We start from the raw sequence: 18,541 nt of genomic DNA on the forward strand, positions 1-18,541 counted from the left end.
GCTTCCCTGCTGGGTCTATGGCTTGGCACTCACAGATACTCCTCAAGCTTCACCCCCACCACCAGCCTTCACCCTGCTGGGTTCCTGGCTTGGCACTCACAGATACTCCTCAAGCTTCACCCCGCTTCCCTGCTGGGTCCCTGGGCTTGGCACTCACAGATACTCCTCAAGCTTCACCCCGCTTCCCTGCTGGGTTCCTGGCTTGGCACTCACAGATACTCCTCAAGCTTCACCCCGCTTCCCTGCTGGGTCCCTGGCTTGGCACTCACAGATACTCCTCAAGCTTCACCCCGCTTCCCTGCTGGGTCCCTGGCTTGGCACTCACAGATACTCCTCAAGCTTCACCCCGCTTCCCTGCTGGGTCCATGGGCTTGGCACTCACAGATACTCGTCAAGCTTCACCCCGCTTCCCTGCTGGGTCCATGGGCTTGGCACTCACAGATACTCCTCAAGCTTCACCCCGCTTCCCTGCTGGGTCCCTGGCTTGGCACTCACAGATACTCCTCAAGCTTCACCCCGCTTCCCTGCTGGGTCCCTGGCTTGGCACTCACAGATACTCCTCAAGCTTCACGCCTTCACCCTGCTGGGTCCCTGGCTTGGCACTCAGATACCCTGCAAACTTCACCCCTGCTGACACATTAGGTCCCTGGCTTGGCACCCCACAAGCGTTTGTTTCTATGGAGGAGTCTATAGATCACATGATAGTCCCCCCCCCATGTGATAGTGTGGAGGGTCACTCCTCCTATCACTGTGCAGAGTTGATTAGTCCTCATAGTGTGAGCACAGACAGGCCGGTGTTCAGCTCCTCCCCCACCCCTCTCACATGGCCCTGTACTCCGATTTCCCGACCCCCCTCCTTTCCCTCCAGGGAGGAGCCTCCCCCCCCCCCACATTTAAATAACCCGGCTCGGGCCCCCGCCGCTGCCCAGGAAGTATTTGTGTGCGGAGATCCACGTGTTCGGCATGGAGTTTGAGGAGCTCGGGATCGGGGAGGAGTGCGGGGTGTTCGGCTGCATCGCCTCCGATACATGGCCCACCCAGCTGGATGTACCCCATGTCATCACCCTGGGGCTGGTGGGGCTGCAGCACAGGTAACCGATCACCGGGCCCTTGTGTGCGTGCGATGGGGGCGGGGAGCACGTGAGTGGGATCGATATAGGGAGCTGCTGCAGAACCTCATTGCCTGCCTTGTGCATTGGCTGCGTGTTAGATGGGAACTGTGATCTGTACATGGGATTGATGGGTCTCAGCTGCTGCAGAACCTCATTGCCTGCCTTGTGCATTGGCTGCGTGTTAGATGGGAACTGTGATCAGCCTGTACATGTGATGGGTCTCAGCTGCTGCAGAACCTCATTGGCTGCGTGTTAGATGTGTACTCTGATCAGCTTGTACATGTGATGGGGATCAGCTGCTGCAGAACCTCATTGGCTGCGTGTTAGATGGGAACTCTGATCAGCCTGTACATGTGATGGGGCTCAGCTGCTGCAGAACCTCACTGTGACTCTGACGGGGTCAGGCTTGTCCTAGGCTGGATCTGGTGATCTTTGCCCAGACACAACTCTACATGTTGTATGGGGGAGGGGGGGTCACTGTGCATAGATCTTAGGATCTATAATGCTAACTGTGTGTGACTTCTTATGTCATGCATAGGACTGTTTAGTAGAATGATCAAGTGGTTGGATCTTACAAAAACTGATTGCATGGGAATAAACAATATTGATCTCATGGAAAAAATATTCCATACCTTATGTAATGCAATTTAATTTATATAATAATAATAATAATAAAAAAAAAATGAAATTAATGCATTCCAAATGTACGATGTTCTACTGTTTGCAAACATATTTGGTTCAACATGGTAGTACAAACAAAATAAATGAAATAAAGGCGATATGACCAATAGCATGATGCAGCCCTTCTAGCACAGCATGCATGCACTGTGGTCATTAATATGAAATTCTGGATTCATGCATTGGACTATTCAGTATAGTGATCACTTGGATGAAGGGGTGGTACTGAAAAGGTGATACAATCAAAGGATACAGCCTGTATAGCTGATCTATAATGCTGGCCATACATGTGCTAGCATCATTTTTTATTTATAACCTATCATGCATGCCAAGGATTGCTCAGTATAATCACTTTAAAGGGGCTGTATGGTCATTTCTGGAACTTTTACCTACAGGTAAGGCTTACCTGTAGGTAAAAAAAAAAATATATCCTAAACCTTTACAGTTTAGGAGATATTCCCCTTGCAATGAGCCGCTGTCTGCATCGGCGCATGCACACGGGATTCTCGGCTGAAGACCCGGCAGACGCCGAATCTTGCCAGAAAGGAGCCTCGCATGTGCATGCGCGGGAGTGATGACATCATGGCTCCAGCCACTCAGAGCGCTGGAGTCGCGATACCCAGAAGGCACGCGGAGGCGACATGTCGGCTACCTCAGCATGGACCAGGTAAGTTACCGACGCCTCGTTCTAAGGTAAGCATTTCATAATGAGCTAGTATGCCGTGCATACTAGCTCATTATGCCCGTTTCCTTACAGGTGATAAAAAATAAAAATAAAAAAAATCATAGGACTATACAAACGCTTTAATGAAGTGGTTGGCTCTTTAAAACATGGATCGCATTAAAAAGGTGATATGATCAGTAAGATGCAACCCTTATAGCTCATCCACAATACTAGTATGCATTGGGTTAATAAATATTCTATATTATGCATGCATAGTTTTCAGTATAGTGATCACTTGGATGAAATGGTTGTGTTTTAAATTGATAGCACTGAAACAATATGATCAAAGGGATGGTATCTTTCAAAACTTGCACTGAAAAGGTGATATGATCAATACGATATGATACAACCCTTATAGCTTATCCATAATGTTAGCGTACACTGGAGATGGATATAGAGATATTACACTCACATTCAGTGGAGTGATCACTACAACTTGATGAAGTGGTTTTTATCTTTAAAAATTTAATTGCATTGAAAGTGATGTGATCAATAGCACTTAAATGATCCTACAGCCCATATAGCTGATCTATAATCCTGGCTATGCATGTATTGGCATCGTTTATTTCATGTGTGCTTAGGCTTGTTCAGTGTAGCGATCACTTTAAATGAAGTTGTTGCATTTTTCAATAATTGACTTCACTGGAAAACTGATACAATAAATCCAATTTTGATCAAAATGTAACTATTGCAATTATTAAAAATGTATCCCTCTACATCAGGGGTCTCCAAACATTCTAAACAAAGGGCCGGTTTATTGTCCTTCAGACTCTTGGAGGGCCGGACTTGGCCAGCGGGAGTGGAAATTTTCCTGGCATCATTGTTGGTAAACATCTGGTATTGGGGGGCGGAATAGTGCCCCATTGCTGGTATCATAGGGAGTAATAGTGCTCCATTAGTTGTGTCAGTGGGAGAAATGGTGCTCCATTGTCGGTGTCAGATGGCAGAATAGTGTCTCGTATCAGTGGGAGGGATAGTGCCCCAAGGGCCGGATAAAGGCAAGCAAAGGGCCGCATCCGGCCATCAGGCCGCAGTTTGGAGACCACTGCTCTACATCCTACATGTTGGAGATGTAATGGACAGACAGGTAAATCCTACATGTTGGAGATGTAATGGACAGACTGGTAACCTTCTGCACATATTAGAGTTGTAAAGACGCCTGGAACTCAATAGTTTCATTTATAGCAGACCTTACGGGAAACCTAACCAAACTTACTCCGGCCACAGCCTAAGACCTCATACACACTATTAGATTTCCTGGAGAATTTTGTCTTCAGATTTATCAAAACCATATGAGGTCAAACCTTAAAGGGGAGTTCCAGCCATTTTGTATGTTAAGTCAGCAGCTACAAAAAGTGTAGCTGCTGGCTTTTATTAAACAGACACTTACCTGATCCACTGTCCAGCGACGCGCCCGCCCCGGAGTGTTGCTCCTCTTCCCCCCCTCTCCGCTGGCGCCTCCAGTCTAACTGTGGGCGCCCGGCCTTGACAGCTTTCAGCTTCACGGCCCGTCACTCATTGACTGCGCTCCCTGAGTGGACAGGCGACCGCCTGGGACATGTCACGTGTCCCAGGTAATCGCCTACAGGGAGGGGCCGCCAAAAGGCGATATGACTTGTCGCCTAAGCGGTCCCTGGGCGGAAGGAGGAAGTGGGACAGGAAGTCCCAACTCCTACTGAAGCCCCCACTCCCCCCCAAAAAACATGACATGCCAAATGTGGCATGTAAGGGGGCGAGGAGTGGTTTAAGCGGAAGTTCCACTTTTGGATGGATCTCTGCTTTAATCATTTCAATTTGTATGCAATCAGGCAGGTCCTCGCACTACATGGTTTTAGTAAATCTGAAGACAAAAATCTGCAGAAACTCTAAAAAAGCATTAAACATTATTCGGCCTAAATTTGGACATCTACCCTACAACATTTAGAACAATGGTAATCCATACACTAATGGCGGCAAAGCTCACTATGACCAGCCTCTGGAAATCTAGGAACGCACCCAATTTATCGACGGCTATAGCCAGACTAAATATTTAAGTTCAGTACGAACTTTTGCTTGCTTATAAAAACGACTCCACCATCACATAAAAAAATGGAATACCTGGCTATCCCATCCTAGAGCATCCAACTACTTAAAAGAGCAACTTGTAACTTATTTCTAAGTTTGAAGTACCATTAAGCCATTTATGTGCGTATCGTGGTATCCTAGCATCTTGGACCTACCTTTTCAATCTGATTTGCAAGTTTTGTTTTTGTTTTTTTGAACCCAACTATCTAGTTGATTTGGTGGCCTCTCCATGCCTACAGTTTTAACCCATTAGGCATAGACTGGTACAGGTTATGAAGTATTTTATACTTGTGCAAATCCTTTTAAATCAATGTAACCATGTTGGATACATATGACTAAAGTAAATGAAAGTTTGTATTGTCAATAACTTTCAACAGAAATTTATTGTAAAAAAAAAAAAGTAACTATTACTCCTGGTGAAGTCAAGTCAATCTGGACCATATTAAATGGGTTGTTTCCATTGCAGTGTCAAACAATTGGGAATGTTTGTAGACAAATCTCTGATGACCCACTCAGTGTGTGTGTGTGTGTGTGTGCGTGTGCGTGCGTGTACAATGTTGTTGGCCGTTTCCTCGGTTATTTCTCCTAAGGCAAAGTTTGTTTTTTGTTTCTAGTTCTACCTGATTTGGTGCACTGTACTGACTGCTTTTGTTTTATGGCTTTCTAGCAGGACAGGAAAGCTCCCCCCTCCCAACTGTCCAGTGATCCAGTACTGGCCAATGGCTGAATTATTATTACAATAACCCTGTTACCAAAAATAGGAGCAACGTCTCCCTGCCTGTTGTATACCCCTGATAGGAAAAGGGGGAAGGCAGCCTTTTGCCCCCCTTTTCCTCATGGGAAAGCGATGGATCCTATGGTTCCATTTTCCCTAGGGAGCAGTTTCTCCCTCAGGTAAATTGGCGGGCTCTTTTGCCCTGCAGTTGACCTCTTCTGCAGGGGAATTTTGGCGGGCGCATTGCCCGACAGATGACCTCTGTAGTCCGGGGTAGAAAGCCCGGGAAAACCCAGTTTGAACTGGTCAGAACCAACCTGGTTCTGGGCTATTTAAACATGGTTCCGTTAGCTCAGGCTCATTCGCCTCAGAAGACTTAGGAGCTGTGGTGTTCCCCCCCCCCCCCCCCCATTTTTATATAATTTTGTTGCGGTGTTTATGTGGTAGTGTCACCTTTGTTTTATCAAAGAGGGACTAGCTATTTATTTTATATTACATGAGTATGTGTTATGATAATAATATTAGCTGATGCTATGGTCTTTGTGTAAAGCTGGGAATTTTTATTGACAGCCTGAGCCGTAGTGGCTAGGTTAGCTTTAAGACCCCATTCACATCTAGGCGTTTTTACGCCTGTAGCGCTACGCCTCTGCCGCCAGAGGGCTGGAAATACATGTCCCTCTATGGAGATGGTTCACATCTCCACGCCGAACGCCGGACGCCTGTCGCCTGCGGCGTGAAAAAAGGTCCCGGACCTTTTTTTCAGGCGTCTTCGAGCGTTCGGCTAGGAGATGGCAATCATCTCCATAGAGGGGGTCATCTTGGGACACATCTAGGCGGACAATACCCGCGTTTTGTCGCCGCAGATCGCGGTACAAAACGCCGCTATTTTTACCGCGATTTGCGGCGACAAAACGCCGCGATTTCGTCCGTCTAGATGTGAATGCAGCCTAAGGCTTATTTTAAGGTTATTTATGTAAATATTTAAATTATTTATTTAATTATTTACCTTTTGAAACCAATAATAAACACTTGCGGCCTTTATCATCCAGCAAGTTGTCTGATGTCTATTATTTTATTTTAAAGTATTAAGGGTATGTTCCATCTGCTTTCCCATGAAGGCTTGGGGTTAACCCATGAGGTTTCCAATCCCCTCCATTGATTTAGAAATATCTGTGTGTGTGTGTGTGTGTGTGTGTATCAGGTTACAAGCATAGACACTCCATGATCTTTGCTGAAAACCTTCTGTGACAAACAAAATGGTGCCGACCATGAAAACCACATGACCTTCCCAAAATAGACTGCTATCTTGATACTGGTCAGAGGTCGGCTCTGAGTCCTAGGCCTGTGAAGTGGTCCTGAAAGTGGCTCACCCATCAAATATGGCTGGACTAGTGGTGGTAAAACCAGAGAGATTGGTCCAGCTTGGACCAATGTTGGTATGCACGTGCCATACTTATTCAGAGAATGCCTTGCACTTTCTCAATGAATGCAAATTGTTCTCTGGATAAGGTGCAGACACAAGTTGGTGATGTCACAATCACCACCTCATCTGATCAGAAAATGCTTTGCCTTCATTTGAGGGAAAAAAAGTAAGGTGTCTTTGAATCGTGTCAACATTGTGTTCAGTATGCCTCAGGGTAGCTGTTCGACACAGGACCAAGACTGCGAGCATCACTACCCGAAATGTAGCTTTTTTTTTTTTTTTTTTTTTTTTGTAACATTTTTATTGATTTTGCTTTTTTAAGTACAAAACACACAACAGACAACAAACACATATTTGGAGCGAGCATCGCTCATTCCATTACAAAGATCTGGTAGCTGGTAAACATTGAGTAGCTACATAGCAACCCAATAATCACATGTCAATTTGCCCAATCACGACCGTTCAAGGGATGGGAGCTTCATTCAGATTTCAAGGAGCAGGTAGTATGGTACACTCGGAGCAAACCCAGGAGCTCCAAACCTTTAAGATTCTTTTTCGGGCACCCTCTGGCTTCATATGTCAGCTTATATAGCGGTATAGCATGATTAATGATAGTAAGCCAAAGGGCTATGGTAGGCAAGGATTAAGACTTCCAGTGGAAGGTTATCGATTTTCTTAGCATAAAACAATACTATACACAAAAGTTTGCACACTCTTGTTGGTTATACCATCATCATCAATATAGCCCAGTAAACACTTCAAGGGATTACATATATTGGTTATCTGTGTTGGGGAGCTAATAAAGGCCGTTGCCTCCGTCCAGAAGTTCCTAATCGACGCGCACTCCCACATCAAGTGAAAGAACGTGCCATCGGCCATGCCGCATCGGGGGCATAGTGTAGAGGATAGATAGTCTTTTAAGCTTGAACAGTAAACCTGGTGTAAAGTAAGATCTGCATAGCAGTTTAGTCTGTATCACCTTGTCACGGGAAGAAACGACCGAGGGAACCTGAAGGGGAAGAATCTCCTGCCAGATGTCCTCCGTCAGCTCTCCAGCTATTGGTCGTACTGCTGAGCCTATGAGTTGTAGAGTGTAAAAGGGACCCATAGTATGTGGAGACTAGTTTGGCTGAAATTTAGCTTTAACCTACCAGCATGTCTTGCGAGTGTGGGAGGAAAGAGCATGGAAACGCTCTATGCAGATAGTGTCCAGGATTGGATTTGAATGGCGGACCCAAGAGCAAGAACATGGGACAGCAAGCAGGAACATTTGACCATATACATAAATACTTTTAATTAACTTAACATAAATAATTTAAATAAATAAATAACAAACAAAACCACTGGGGTTTTAAGGCCGCGGCTGCTTTATTATTGGTTTTAAAATCAAATTATATTCAAACCATTAAATTTATTCAAAAAATTCAACTTCTTAAACAACCTAGCCACACGGCTCCGGCTGTATATATCATAAAGTTAAAAATTCCACACTTTTATTAACATGTATTCATAACAAACCTTGTCCCCCCTTACATATATATCACATACCATACTTATGCATATATAAGCAAAGGTGACACACCACCACATAATATCAGCCTGCGACAAATAACACAGATAAATAGGGAGGGAGGGAGGGGAACACCACAGGTCCTATCCTCTGAGGCGAATTGGTTCTGTACCTACAAAGCTCGCCTTATATAGCCCCAAACACAGCTGGTTGGAACCAGATAAGACCAGCTGAGCAGACCAGTTCTAAAAAAGACCGGGAAACGACGCGTGTTATTACTTTCCCGCCCGCGTGATCCCTGCCTAGTTCCCCCAGAGATAGGGGAACTTGAAACCGCCGCTGATGCTATTATTACCTATTTACCTAAGTCCTGCTGCTGACCCATGAGAAAAGGGGGGAATTGAAACCGTTTTCCCCCCTTTTCTTACATGGGACAGCAAGCAGGAACATTTGACCATATACATAAATACTTTTAATTAACTTAACATAAATAATTTAAATAAATAAATAACAAACAAAACCACTGGGGTTTTAAGGCCGCGGCTGCTTTATTATTGGTTTTAAAATCAAATTATATTCAAACCATTAAATTTATTCAAAAAATTCAACTTCTTAAACAACCTAGCCACACGGCTCCGGCTGTATATATCATAAAGTTAAAAATTCCAAAAGACAGGAGGGAATTCATGCCCACCTGTCACCAGCACCCACAACCGCGGCCATTTCAACACAGGAACTCAAACCCGTGTTGAAAATGTCCAATCCAATATTGGACAGGTGGATTCCATCAGCCCTAAACAGACCGGGAATCAACCCCTCTAATTCCGTGTGCCTATAACAAATAACTCCCATAGGAGACAGTAATTTAGACAAGGCCCTATTTATGCGCCGACGAATTTTCTCCAAAGGGCGCAAAGGGGGGAAGGAAAGCCATCTCCATCTTTGCACAATCTCTGAAAAACAAAAAACAGTATTCGGGAAAGACAATTGGAGACTATGGACGTCATCCCTGATTTTGAAAATGATGTCCAATGTTCTCAGCTTTCCAATATCATTCCCCCCCAGATGTAAAATAAGAACATCTGGAGGTGAATGATGGCGAAGAATCTGACTAATCTCCCAAACTAAACTAGACCACATCATGCCTCTTCTACCGAACCATATAACTTTGAAAAGCGCCGGATCCAGGCCCAGATTGTTAGTGTAGCTGCGGTCAACTGCTCTCTGATGAGCCCAAAAAATAAAGGAATGCCCGACGATCCAAATCGTTCGGACGTTACCTGAAATGAATCAAAAGAACAAGTTAGGACGTACGTATGTCAAATATCGCTCAGATTTCCACCTGCCCACCCGTTTAATTATGCTTTCATCCAAACCCAACCTGGCAGCTTCTGTTGCTGCCCCTATCCTAAAAGAGTGCGAAGACAACACCTTTGTATTTAAATTGAGTACCTTCAAACATTTTCGGAACACGCTATTGAACTGAAATTTGGTGAGCTGCCGTCCGGATTCGTGAATAAAGAATTTCTGAGAAAAACCGGGTCTTACCTTAATATAGTTCCTAAGTAATTTAACAGGACATGCCAACGATCTTTCGCAAGCCGCTAAATTGATCCAGATGCCTTTTCCCATCTGGTCCGTTTTTGACCGACGCAAAAACACCCGAACCGCCTCGTCGGAAAGAAAGACATCAGAGACTTGAATAATGTCTAAATCTGATATCCGGAGTGCTGCAAAAAACATTAATGAAAATACCGCCTGAAACAGTACAGCTTCAAAATTAGAAAAACAAACCCGGCCTGTAACTGCGCATAATTCTGACAAAAGCGCTGGCGTTACTGGCAACCGACGATCTTGAGTAAAATGCTCCTTTTTGTAACCTTTTAAAGCTTGGCGCACGGAAAAATAACTTAGGCAGGATGGTAAACCCTTGAATTTGCCAAAGAAGGATATTCCCGCCAAAGTTTTTGAAACATAAGACCAAGAATATTTCTGTACAAATAAAGATTGTATAAACAACAAAATTAAATGTTCCGAAAACATGCCAGCCGGCTGTCGAATAGAGTTCAAGAAGGCTAACCACATTAACCAGGCCGATCGGTATCCAACCCAGGTAGAGTGTGCCACAGAATTCACAATATACTCAGAAATAGGTCTCAAATTAACATCCATAGCTGAGGAGGACAGCGCAGACCTATCGAATCCGCTTCTGGAAAAAGCCGAAAAAACCGGTCCATCTGTTGGCGAGACAAGGCATCCGCCAAATCATTATCTTTCCCCGCCACGTGTACCGCTTTGAACCATATATTCAAGCTTAAACACTTGAAAATAACGTGGCGGAGCAAGGCAATGACCGGCGGAGATTTTGATGATAGGCAGTTAATTGCAAACAAAACTCCTTTATTATCAGTTCTGATAATGATCCTTTTGTTCTTAAAAAATGTTCCCCAAAGTTCCAAAGCCACAACTATGGGAAACAATTCCAAGAAAACTATATTTTTTAAAACACCTTTCTGTTTCCAGCTGCCATGCCAACGTTCCGCGCACCAATGGGATCTCCATAATGCGCCAAAACCGCAAGAACCGGCCGCATCAGTAAACAGACAAAGCTCTTTGTTGGAAATAAATTCAGTTTGCCATACCATCCTTCCATTAAAGTGGTGCAGAAATTGCAACCATACCATGATGTCTTCCTTCATCTCAGATGTGACCCGTAAATGCGAAGATGGGGATTTTAAACCTGAAATGGCCAGGTATAGTTTCCTAGAAAATACCCTACCCATCGGAATTATTCTTGTCGTGAAAGCTAATGAGCCTAACAGCGACTGCATGTCTTTCAGACAAACCTTTGTTTTCCTGAGAACTGCTAACAGCAAACCTCTTAACTTTTCTAATTTTTCCTCCGGCAATCTAAATTCCATGAGTTCTGAATCTATAGTGATGCCCAAAAAATCCAGACAAGAGGATGGCAAAGCCGTCTTTTCCAATGCTAACGGGACCCCAAAGCTGTTACAAATTTCAAAAAACGTCTGTAACGACCTATAACAATCATCCGAATCCGCTTTTCCTAAGAATAAAAAGTCATCTAAATAGTGAATTATAAATTTAGAACCCGACTCTAATCGTACTACCCATTCTAAAAAAGTGGAAAATGATTCGAAATAAAAACACGATAAAGAGCACCCCATGGGGAGACATTTATCGAAATAATATTTATCCTGAAAACAAAAACCTAACGAATTAAAACAGGATGGATGAATGGGTAGCAGGCGGAAAGCAGATTTAATATCTGCTTTAGCCAAAAGCGTCCTGTGACCTAACTGCCTAAGCAATATCAAAGCATCCTCAAAAGATGAATACTTGACAGACGCGATGTCTTCGCCTATCTGGTCGTTCAACGAATCATCCTTCGGAAATGAAAGATGGTGTATTAACCGAAAAGAATTCTTTTCTTTTTTGGGTACTATTCCCAAAGGAGATATCCTAAAATCAGGGAAAGGAGGGAACTGAAATGGACCCTCCATCCTGCCTTCCATTATCTCCCTTGAAATTTTTTCAAAAACAATGGAAGGACATAGCTCTGCGGATTTTAGATTCCTAACGACCTTACAACCTGAACCTAAAAAAGACGGAAGTAAAAAACCTTCCTGGAAACCGTCAATTAGTAGACGCGCCATCCCCTTGTCTGGGTAAATTCGTAACCATGGGAACATACTTTGCCAACTCACCGGTGTGATTGCCTTTCTGAACACTAGATCCTGATGATTGATTGGCTGCAGCCATTTTTTTGAAACATTTGGATACCGCGTGTGTTCCTGAACAAAAGGCACACTCATGCCGGTATCTGCACGAGTTTGGCCATTTACATTGTCCATCGTTAAAATTAAAGCAGATACCCTTTTTGTATACTGCTGATGTGGCGGGCTGTGCCGAGACCGGTTTGCCATAATTAGACTTTTGGGGGAGAAAAAGATTCAGCCATAATCCGACATCCTTAACTCCCCATTTTAAAGACGGATGTACAGATAGTTTTTGGCGAAATGCCTCGTCGTAAGAAAACCATGCTGTACCTCCAAAATTTTTATACGCTTCAAGAATTATGTCTAGGTGCTGAAACAGACCTATACTTTTTTCCGGAAATTTCTCGCAGAGAACACTAGAAAATATGAAAAACGATTGCAACCAATTGTTAAAGGATTTTGTAACTGGTCTGCGTCTGTCGTCATCTTCCTTCTTATCCTTGAACATAAACTCTTTGGCTGAAGGAAGCAAAGAAAGCATGTCGACAAACTCCCCATTCCAAATCCTTTCTTTAATTGCTAAAGCTAAATGATAACCCAAAGGAGAGACCTCACATTGAATTGGGACTTTCAGACAAGTTTCTGGTAAATTTTGTATACGTGCAGAGTGAAAAGAAGACATAGGAATAGGATCAGAAATTTTTTCCCTGTCATTTGCAATTTGACCACAAGATGGCGCCCATATCTCCCGAGCAGCATCTTGCGGTGGCAAAACTTGTTTGCTCTTTAAATTTTGAACGTCCTTAACTAAATTACCTAACAGCTCAGACATGTTAGCCAACAATGACATGTTGACTGACTCACCTGATTCTCGTGCTGTTCTCAAAGGACAGGCCTGTGCTGACACAGCCTCCGCACTCCGCTGTACTTCTATGTTGAATGCAGCTCCGTCATCGATCACCCCCAGGCTGATGGAATCTTCTTCTTGCCTGGTCAGCCGACGCCAATCATCCGCCAAGGACATCTGTGAAAAAATAGGATTCTCCACCGCTCCAACTCCGCTCACCTGGGTACCTCCAGCTGGATAACCAGCCGAGTCATACGTTACCCTTGCGCCGCCTTTCACGCCTGTTCCGCCTCTTGTCGCCGTTCCCGATCCTCTTCCGCGACCTTTCGTTTTCTTCCCTGCAGCCTTGGGTGCCGACATACACGGTGGGGACGGGGAGAGCCGAAGCAGCGGCATGCGCCGCCTCTTCGCCGACGTGTCTCGGTCACCGGACCTGCTGCCGACGCTCCTCCCCCTCTCTGAGTCGTCTTCCGGCGGAGTGACGCCATCTTCCTCCTGGCGAAGTGCAGGCTCCAAGCTGTATGTGCCGCTGACCGCCGAGATGCTCTCCGCCGACGACCGGGCTGCTTCCATTGCCGACGCTGCTGCTCCCACCGGAGCTTCTTCTCTTGATGTCCGGGGTAAGTTCAGGCATTCCCTTACCCAGTCTTCTCCGCCGTCTTCACCTGCTCTTTCGATTAGTTGACGGAGAAGGGACATCTTCTGGCCTCAGAGGAATCTGCTTGTTCAGTGAGGAAAACCTCTAGAACACCACAGGTCCTATCCTCTGAGGCGAATTGGTTCCGTACCTACAAAGCTCGCCTTATATAGCCCCAAACACAGCTGGTTGGAACCAGATAAGACCAGCTGAGCAGACCAGTTCTAAAAAAGACCGGGAAACGACGCGTGTTATTACTTTCCCGCCCGCGTGATCCCTGCCTAGTTCCCCCAGAGATAGGGGAACTTGAAACCGCCGCTGATGCTATTATTACCTATTTACCTAAGTCCTGCTGCTGACCCATGAGAAAAGGGGGGAATTGAAACCGTTTTCCCCCCTTTTCTTACATTCCCTGGCCCCACTGGAACTTGAAAGGCAGGTCCATGAGATTGTATGTGGAAGATTTCTAGGCTTATTAAAGAGGAAGTAAACCCTGATGGGCTTTACTTCCTCTTTATTTCCCTGCAAAGGTAAAGGCATAGTAGCCCATTATGTGTCGCTTACCTGAAACCGAAGACTGTGATGTCACTGCTGTCCATCTTCACCCCTCTTCCTTCTGGGGCTGCGAACTCCGGCTCTGTGACTGGCCGGAGTCGCATGACGTCACTCTCGCGCAAGCCGCCAGTCACAGCATGACCTCCTTTTAGAAACGGCAAAATCACAGTTTAAGTGTGCCTGCGCCGTTGTGTACTGCGCATGCGCCATATAGATCGGCGCACGTCTCTATTGTAAATATCTCCTAAACTGTGGAGGTTTAGTAGATATTTCCAGCACCTGTAGGTAAAAGTGGTTGTACAACCAGTTTAAAAGGGCAAGAGGCACTCAAATTATGTCAACGTCCACCTTGGTGCATTTCTCAAGGCATTCGCTACAATCTCGCAGACTACGTTATTCATATACGTAAATCTGATAGGTTGGTTGTTAAAATGGTTTACAAATCTCGTTTTAGTGTTTTTATGACTGTGATTGGGGGCAACCATATTTGCTTATTACAGTGTGCTTTCTGCTCCTGTGGTGGCCCTTTACTACTTCTCACAATGTAAGTCTAAGTTTAGAAGGGAGGCAGGGTAATAAATCTAAGCTGCCTTCTCTAGTCACTGATCTACATACAGTAGTTCTAAATTGAATACAACAATAAAAATATGGAATGGCAAGAATATCACAATATTAAAAGAAATTGTAAAGTAAAAATGTAAAGGTCATTAAAGTTAACATTAAACACAACAATAACTTGTCTATCTTTATTCCTTTCAGTTTTTTTTATATTGTGTAATAGAGTATCTTCTCAAATACAATGCATATTTTAAAGGATACGCTCACCTTTAGAAATGCAACATTTTTGGAATGTAAAGTTTATTTTTTTTATTTTTTTTTTGTAATGGACCTGTAAAGCATTTTACCCATGATTAGTAGATCGTGGGTGTTATGCCACAGTCCTGCAGACTGTCTGTGCTGTGTGGCCATATGGCTGCATTAAACACGAAGCATGAATGAACTACCACAGTGCCCTTGTAGTTCATTGAGAACTACAAGCCGACTGCTGCAAAGGCTGCCAGACCTTGTAGTTTTCCCATTTACAGAACTCTGAGAATGGATGACATGGCCTTGTCTATCGCAAAACAGGTAATCAAGGGCCAGTACATCTGTAACCTGTTACAAAAGGTGAGCTTATCCTTTTAAACTGAACTTGGGAAAACAAAGTCCTTCCTTGCAGTGGGACTACCCCACTGCAAAGGCTAAATGCTTGTTTTATGCCTAGGAGACTATGAAAAGCAGTTTTGCTTCCCTAGGGTCCTTCACATTGCTAGATCAGGCCCTGCAGCATCTTCTCCCCTGCACTCTCCTTTGGAAATGTAAGGTCCTTTTGATGTCAAGACTGGACAGGAGGCGGCAGAGCCAGGTGCCTGTCCAGGCAAGTGGGCAGATCCTGACTTCTTTGACGCAAACTTGCCAGAGCCTGGACCAAATCACCTTTTGCACAACTATCAAACTCTTGTAACAAGGCTCATATCTAGGTTTATGATAAAATGGTGGTTAAAAGGGCAGCAGTCCAATTTTTTGAATTCCCTAAAATTTTCATCTTTGAATATTCCATCCTGATACATTTGTGTGTATTCTCAAACTGATGATTACAAGTGTGTGAGGAGTGTACAAATATTTAAATATCTAATTTGTTAATGCTTGTTTAATTTAATCTTCGCAGGGGACAGGAAAGTGCCGGCATTGTGACAAGTGATGGAGGTGCTGCTCCAACGTACAGAATGCACAAGGTAAAATGTATCTTTATGCTTTTGAAGAATAGACAAGTCCTAAAAGCCATGTCTGCCAGGCCTATGAGACCTCCCAAAGTCTAAAAGCCAACCCCAAAAACTTAACCTGCTGTAATGTCTTTGGTTTGACTTGGCCAGTCCCAATTAATTCTCCCTAGAAGCCGTAGGTTTGCATCGACTGTCTTATTGGCATGGTTACCTGGGTTTCCCACTGACACCCATGATTGCCAAGGGACTTTCTAAAATTATCTCTTCGTTCAGCGAAGCAAAGTGACGTACCTGGTACATTTAGGTATTTAAGAGCATGTGATTTTCTCACTGCCTTCCACATGACTGTGCAGGTGATTGGGTGACCTGGTACCCAGTGGTTTCCCATAGGATTTCTGCCTTTAGCGCCAAATCCCAAGGGTTTCTGTAGACCATACTGGCACATAATTTCTACATGCCTGTAAATGTCTATTGCACTGAAGTCAATTTGTATACTAAATTACACATAAAGGTGGTCTCTATGATATTCTTTTTCTCCTTTTTATTTATTTAATCAAATCATCTTTTTTTTTTTTTTTTTATATATACAAACAACAAAATAAAACACCAGCCCCTATTAAGAGGGAAGAAAAAAAAAACAGCCCCTTCGCCCCCATGCTCTTCCTCCCTCTCCATGCTCACACGTTTATCCTCTCCTCTCTCATACCTCCAAAATATCAAACCGCCTTCGCCATATTTTTTCAAATTTCCCTAAACAACCTCTATGTAAGAAAGTATACTTTCCTTTAAGTTTCCCTTGCGTAGTTTACATTCTGTTAACGTAGGTGGATATGGTGGTTACCACTTTTGTGTGATGAGCTTACGAGCCTGGAATAGACTTCTATTTATTAAAACAATATATTCCCCCAGAATTCTTGATTAATCCAGTATACCCAGAAGACAACCCACAGGCCTAATAATCATCCTGCTCTCAATTACATTATTAATCATAGATACCACCTTGGACCAATAGAGATGGAGTTTAGGGCATCTCCAGAGCATGTGTATTAAATTGGCTACTCTTCCTTTTACATCTAAGTTTCAGTAGCTTAAAGCGGGATTTCACCCATTTATTTATTTTTTTACCTTTTCCCCTTAGATTCCTGCTCGTTTTGTCTAGGGGAATCGGCTAGTTGTTTTAAAATATGATCCGTACTTACCCGTTTTCGAGATGCATCTTCTCCGTCGCTTCCGGGTATGGGTCTTCGGGAGCGGGCGTTCCTTCTTGATTGACAGTCTTCCGAGAGGCTTCCGACGGTCGCATCCATCGCGTCACTAGTACCTGAAAGAAGCCGAACGTCGGTGTGGCTCTATACTGCGCCTGCGCACCGACGTTCGGCTTCTTTCGGAAAATCAAGAGGCGATGGATGCGACCGTCGGAAGCCTCTCGGAAGACTCAATCAAAATAGGAACGCCCAGTCCCGCAGCCCATACCCGGAAGCGATGGAGAGGATGCATCTCGTAAACGGTAAGTACGGCTCATATTTTAAAACAACTAGCCGATTCCCCTAGACAAAACGAGCATCCATCTAAGGGGAAAAAGTATATTGTAGGGGTGAACCTCCGCTTTAAAGGGTTTGCTTTATTTCATACTACTTTTTTGAAATTTTGTATTGAAAGCATGCAAGGCAAACATAGGCAAATGCATTTGCAAAATGGAATGTCAATCATACAGAAGATGCAGATGAAGGTTAACGCTTTATACATAAGGGCACCGCAGGACTTGTATCCCAGTAAAGTAATAGAGCACAGGACAAATGGGACCTGACCCAAAACAGCATCTCAAATACATTCTCAAATTTTAATAAAGTACAAGGTGAAGAGGAGAAAAAAAGATTAGGAAACAAAACCCTGAACAGTGCAGGAACTCGCCTGAATGTATAAACCTCAAACGGGTATACCAGTAACTCTACTTGGACAATATAGTGTATACGTTCATTCACCCAGCAAATCGTACAGATCTAGGAAATACTGTGGCAGCCATGGGAGCCCTTTGTGCCCAGAAATATCAATGTCCTGGGATCATCCCTTTTGCTAAATGGGGTCTGAAATCAGACAGCATAGAATCACTAGTATACGGAGTATCGAGCTATGGACCCCATACCTTATAAAACTTTTGAGGACATTTTCTTGCCTCATATGTTAATTTCTAAGAGTGTCAGGGCCTGTCATTTTTTTCATGACCCAAGTTGCAGGACCTTTGTATGAGTCAAGTGTAGAGCAATTACTTTACTGGCATAGAAAAGCGGGCAAAGAAAATGTTTGGTTACAGCGGAGGCTCCCAGCTGCTCGTATATACCATACCAAGAAGACACCACTTAAAGCAGCAGTCGTTGGGGAGAGCAAATGTATTTGCGGTATGCTGTAACTAGTGGCAGATCCTAATAACTCCAAACCATATGTAGGAAATCCCCATTCCCCCCCATTCACATTTAGGAATTTGACCTGTTGAGGTGGATTTCTTGCACATATGAAATATATCGCCACTAAAATTTGCATATTAAGTGGTCATATTGACTGCAGATCCATAAGGTAGTTGTAATAGGAGGAGATGAGGCATGTGTGATCAGAGCAGAGGGACCGTTCAAGCCTTGTATTGCTGAGGCGTACATCGAGCAGACCAAATTGAGCCCCGTGGCATATCGAAATGGTGTATAATAGAATGATCACTGTAGCTTGATATGCAACGCATGACAGAGCGGCCCAAAAATATTGACTGTGCCACCCTCATGTA

General features: G+C 44.1%; 1 protein-coding gene across 1 annotated transcript in view; it reads left to right on the forward strand.

Moving 5' to 3' along the window:
• The first annotated feature begins 901 nt into the window (after positions 1-901).
• The window catches only part of PPAT (phosphoribosyl pyrophosphate amidotransferase), a 48,487-nt gene continuing 30,847 nt past the window's right edge, over positions 902-18,541 (forward strand). Inside the window, exons 1-2 of the mRNA XM_040334699.1 lie at positions 902-1,091; positions 15,714-15,780. Of these exons, the coding sequence (XP_040190633.1) occupies positions 964-1,091; positions 15,714-15,780 (195 nt within the window). The 5' untranslated portion in view covers positions 902-963. The remainder of the gene's footprint in view (positions 1,092-15,713; positions 15,781-18,541) is intronic.

This window comes from Rana temporaria, chromosome 1, assembly GCF_905171775.1.
Source record: "Rana temporaria chromosome 1, aRanTem1.1, whole genome shotgun sequence".
Taxonomy (NCBI): domain Eukaryota; kingdom Metazoa; phylum Chordata; class Amphibia; order Anura; family Ranidae; genus Rana; species Rana temporaria.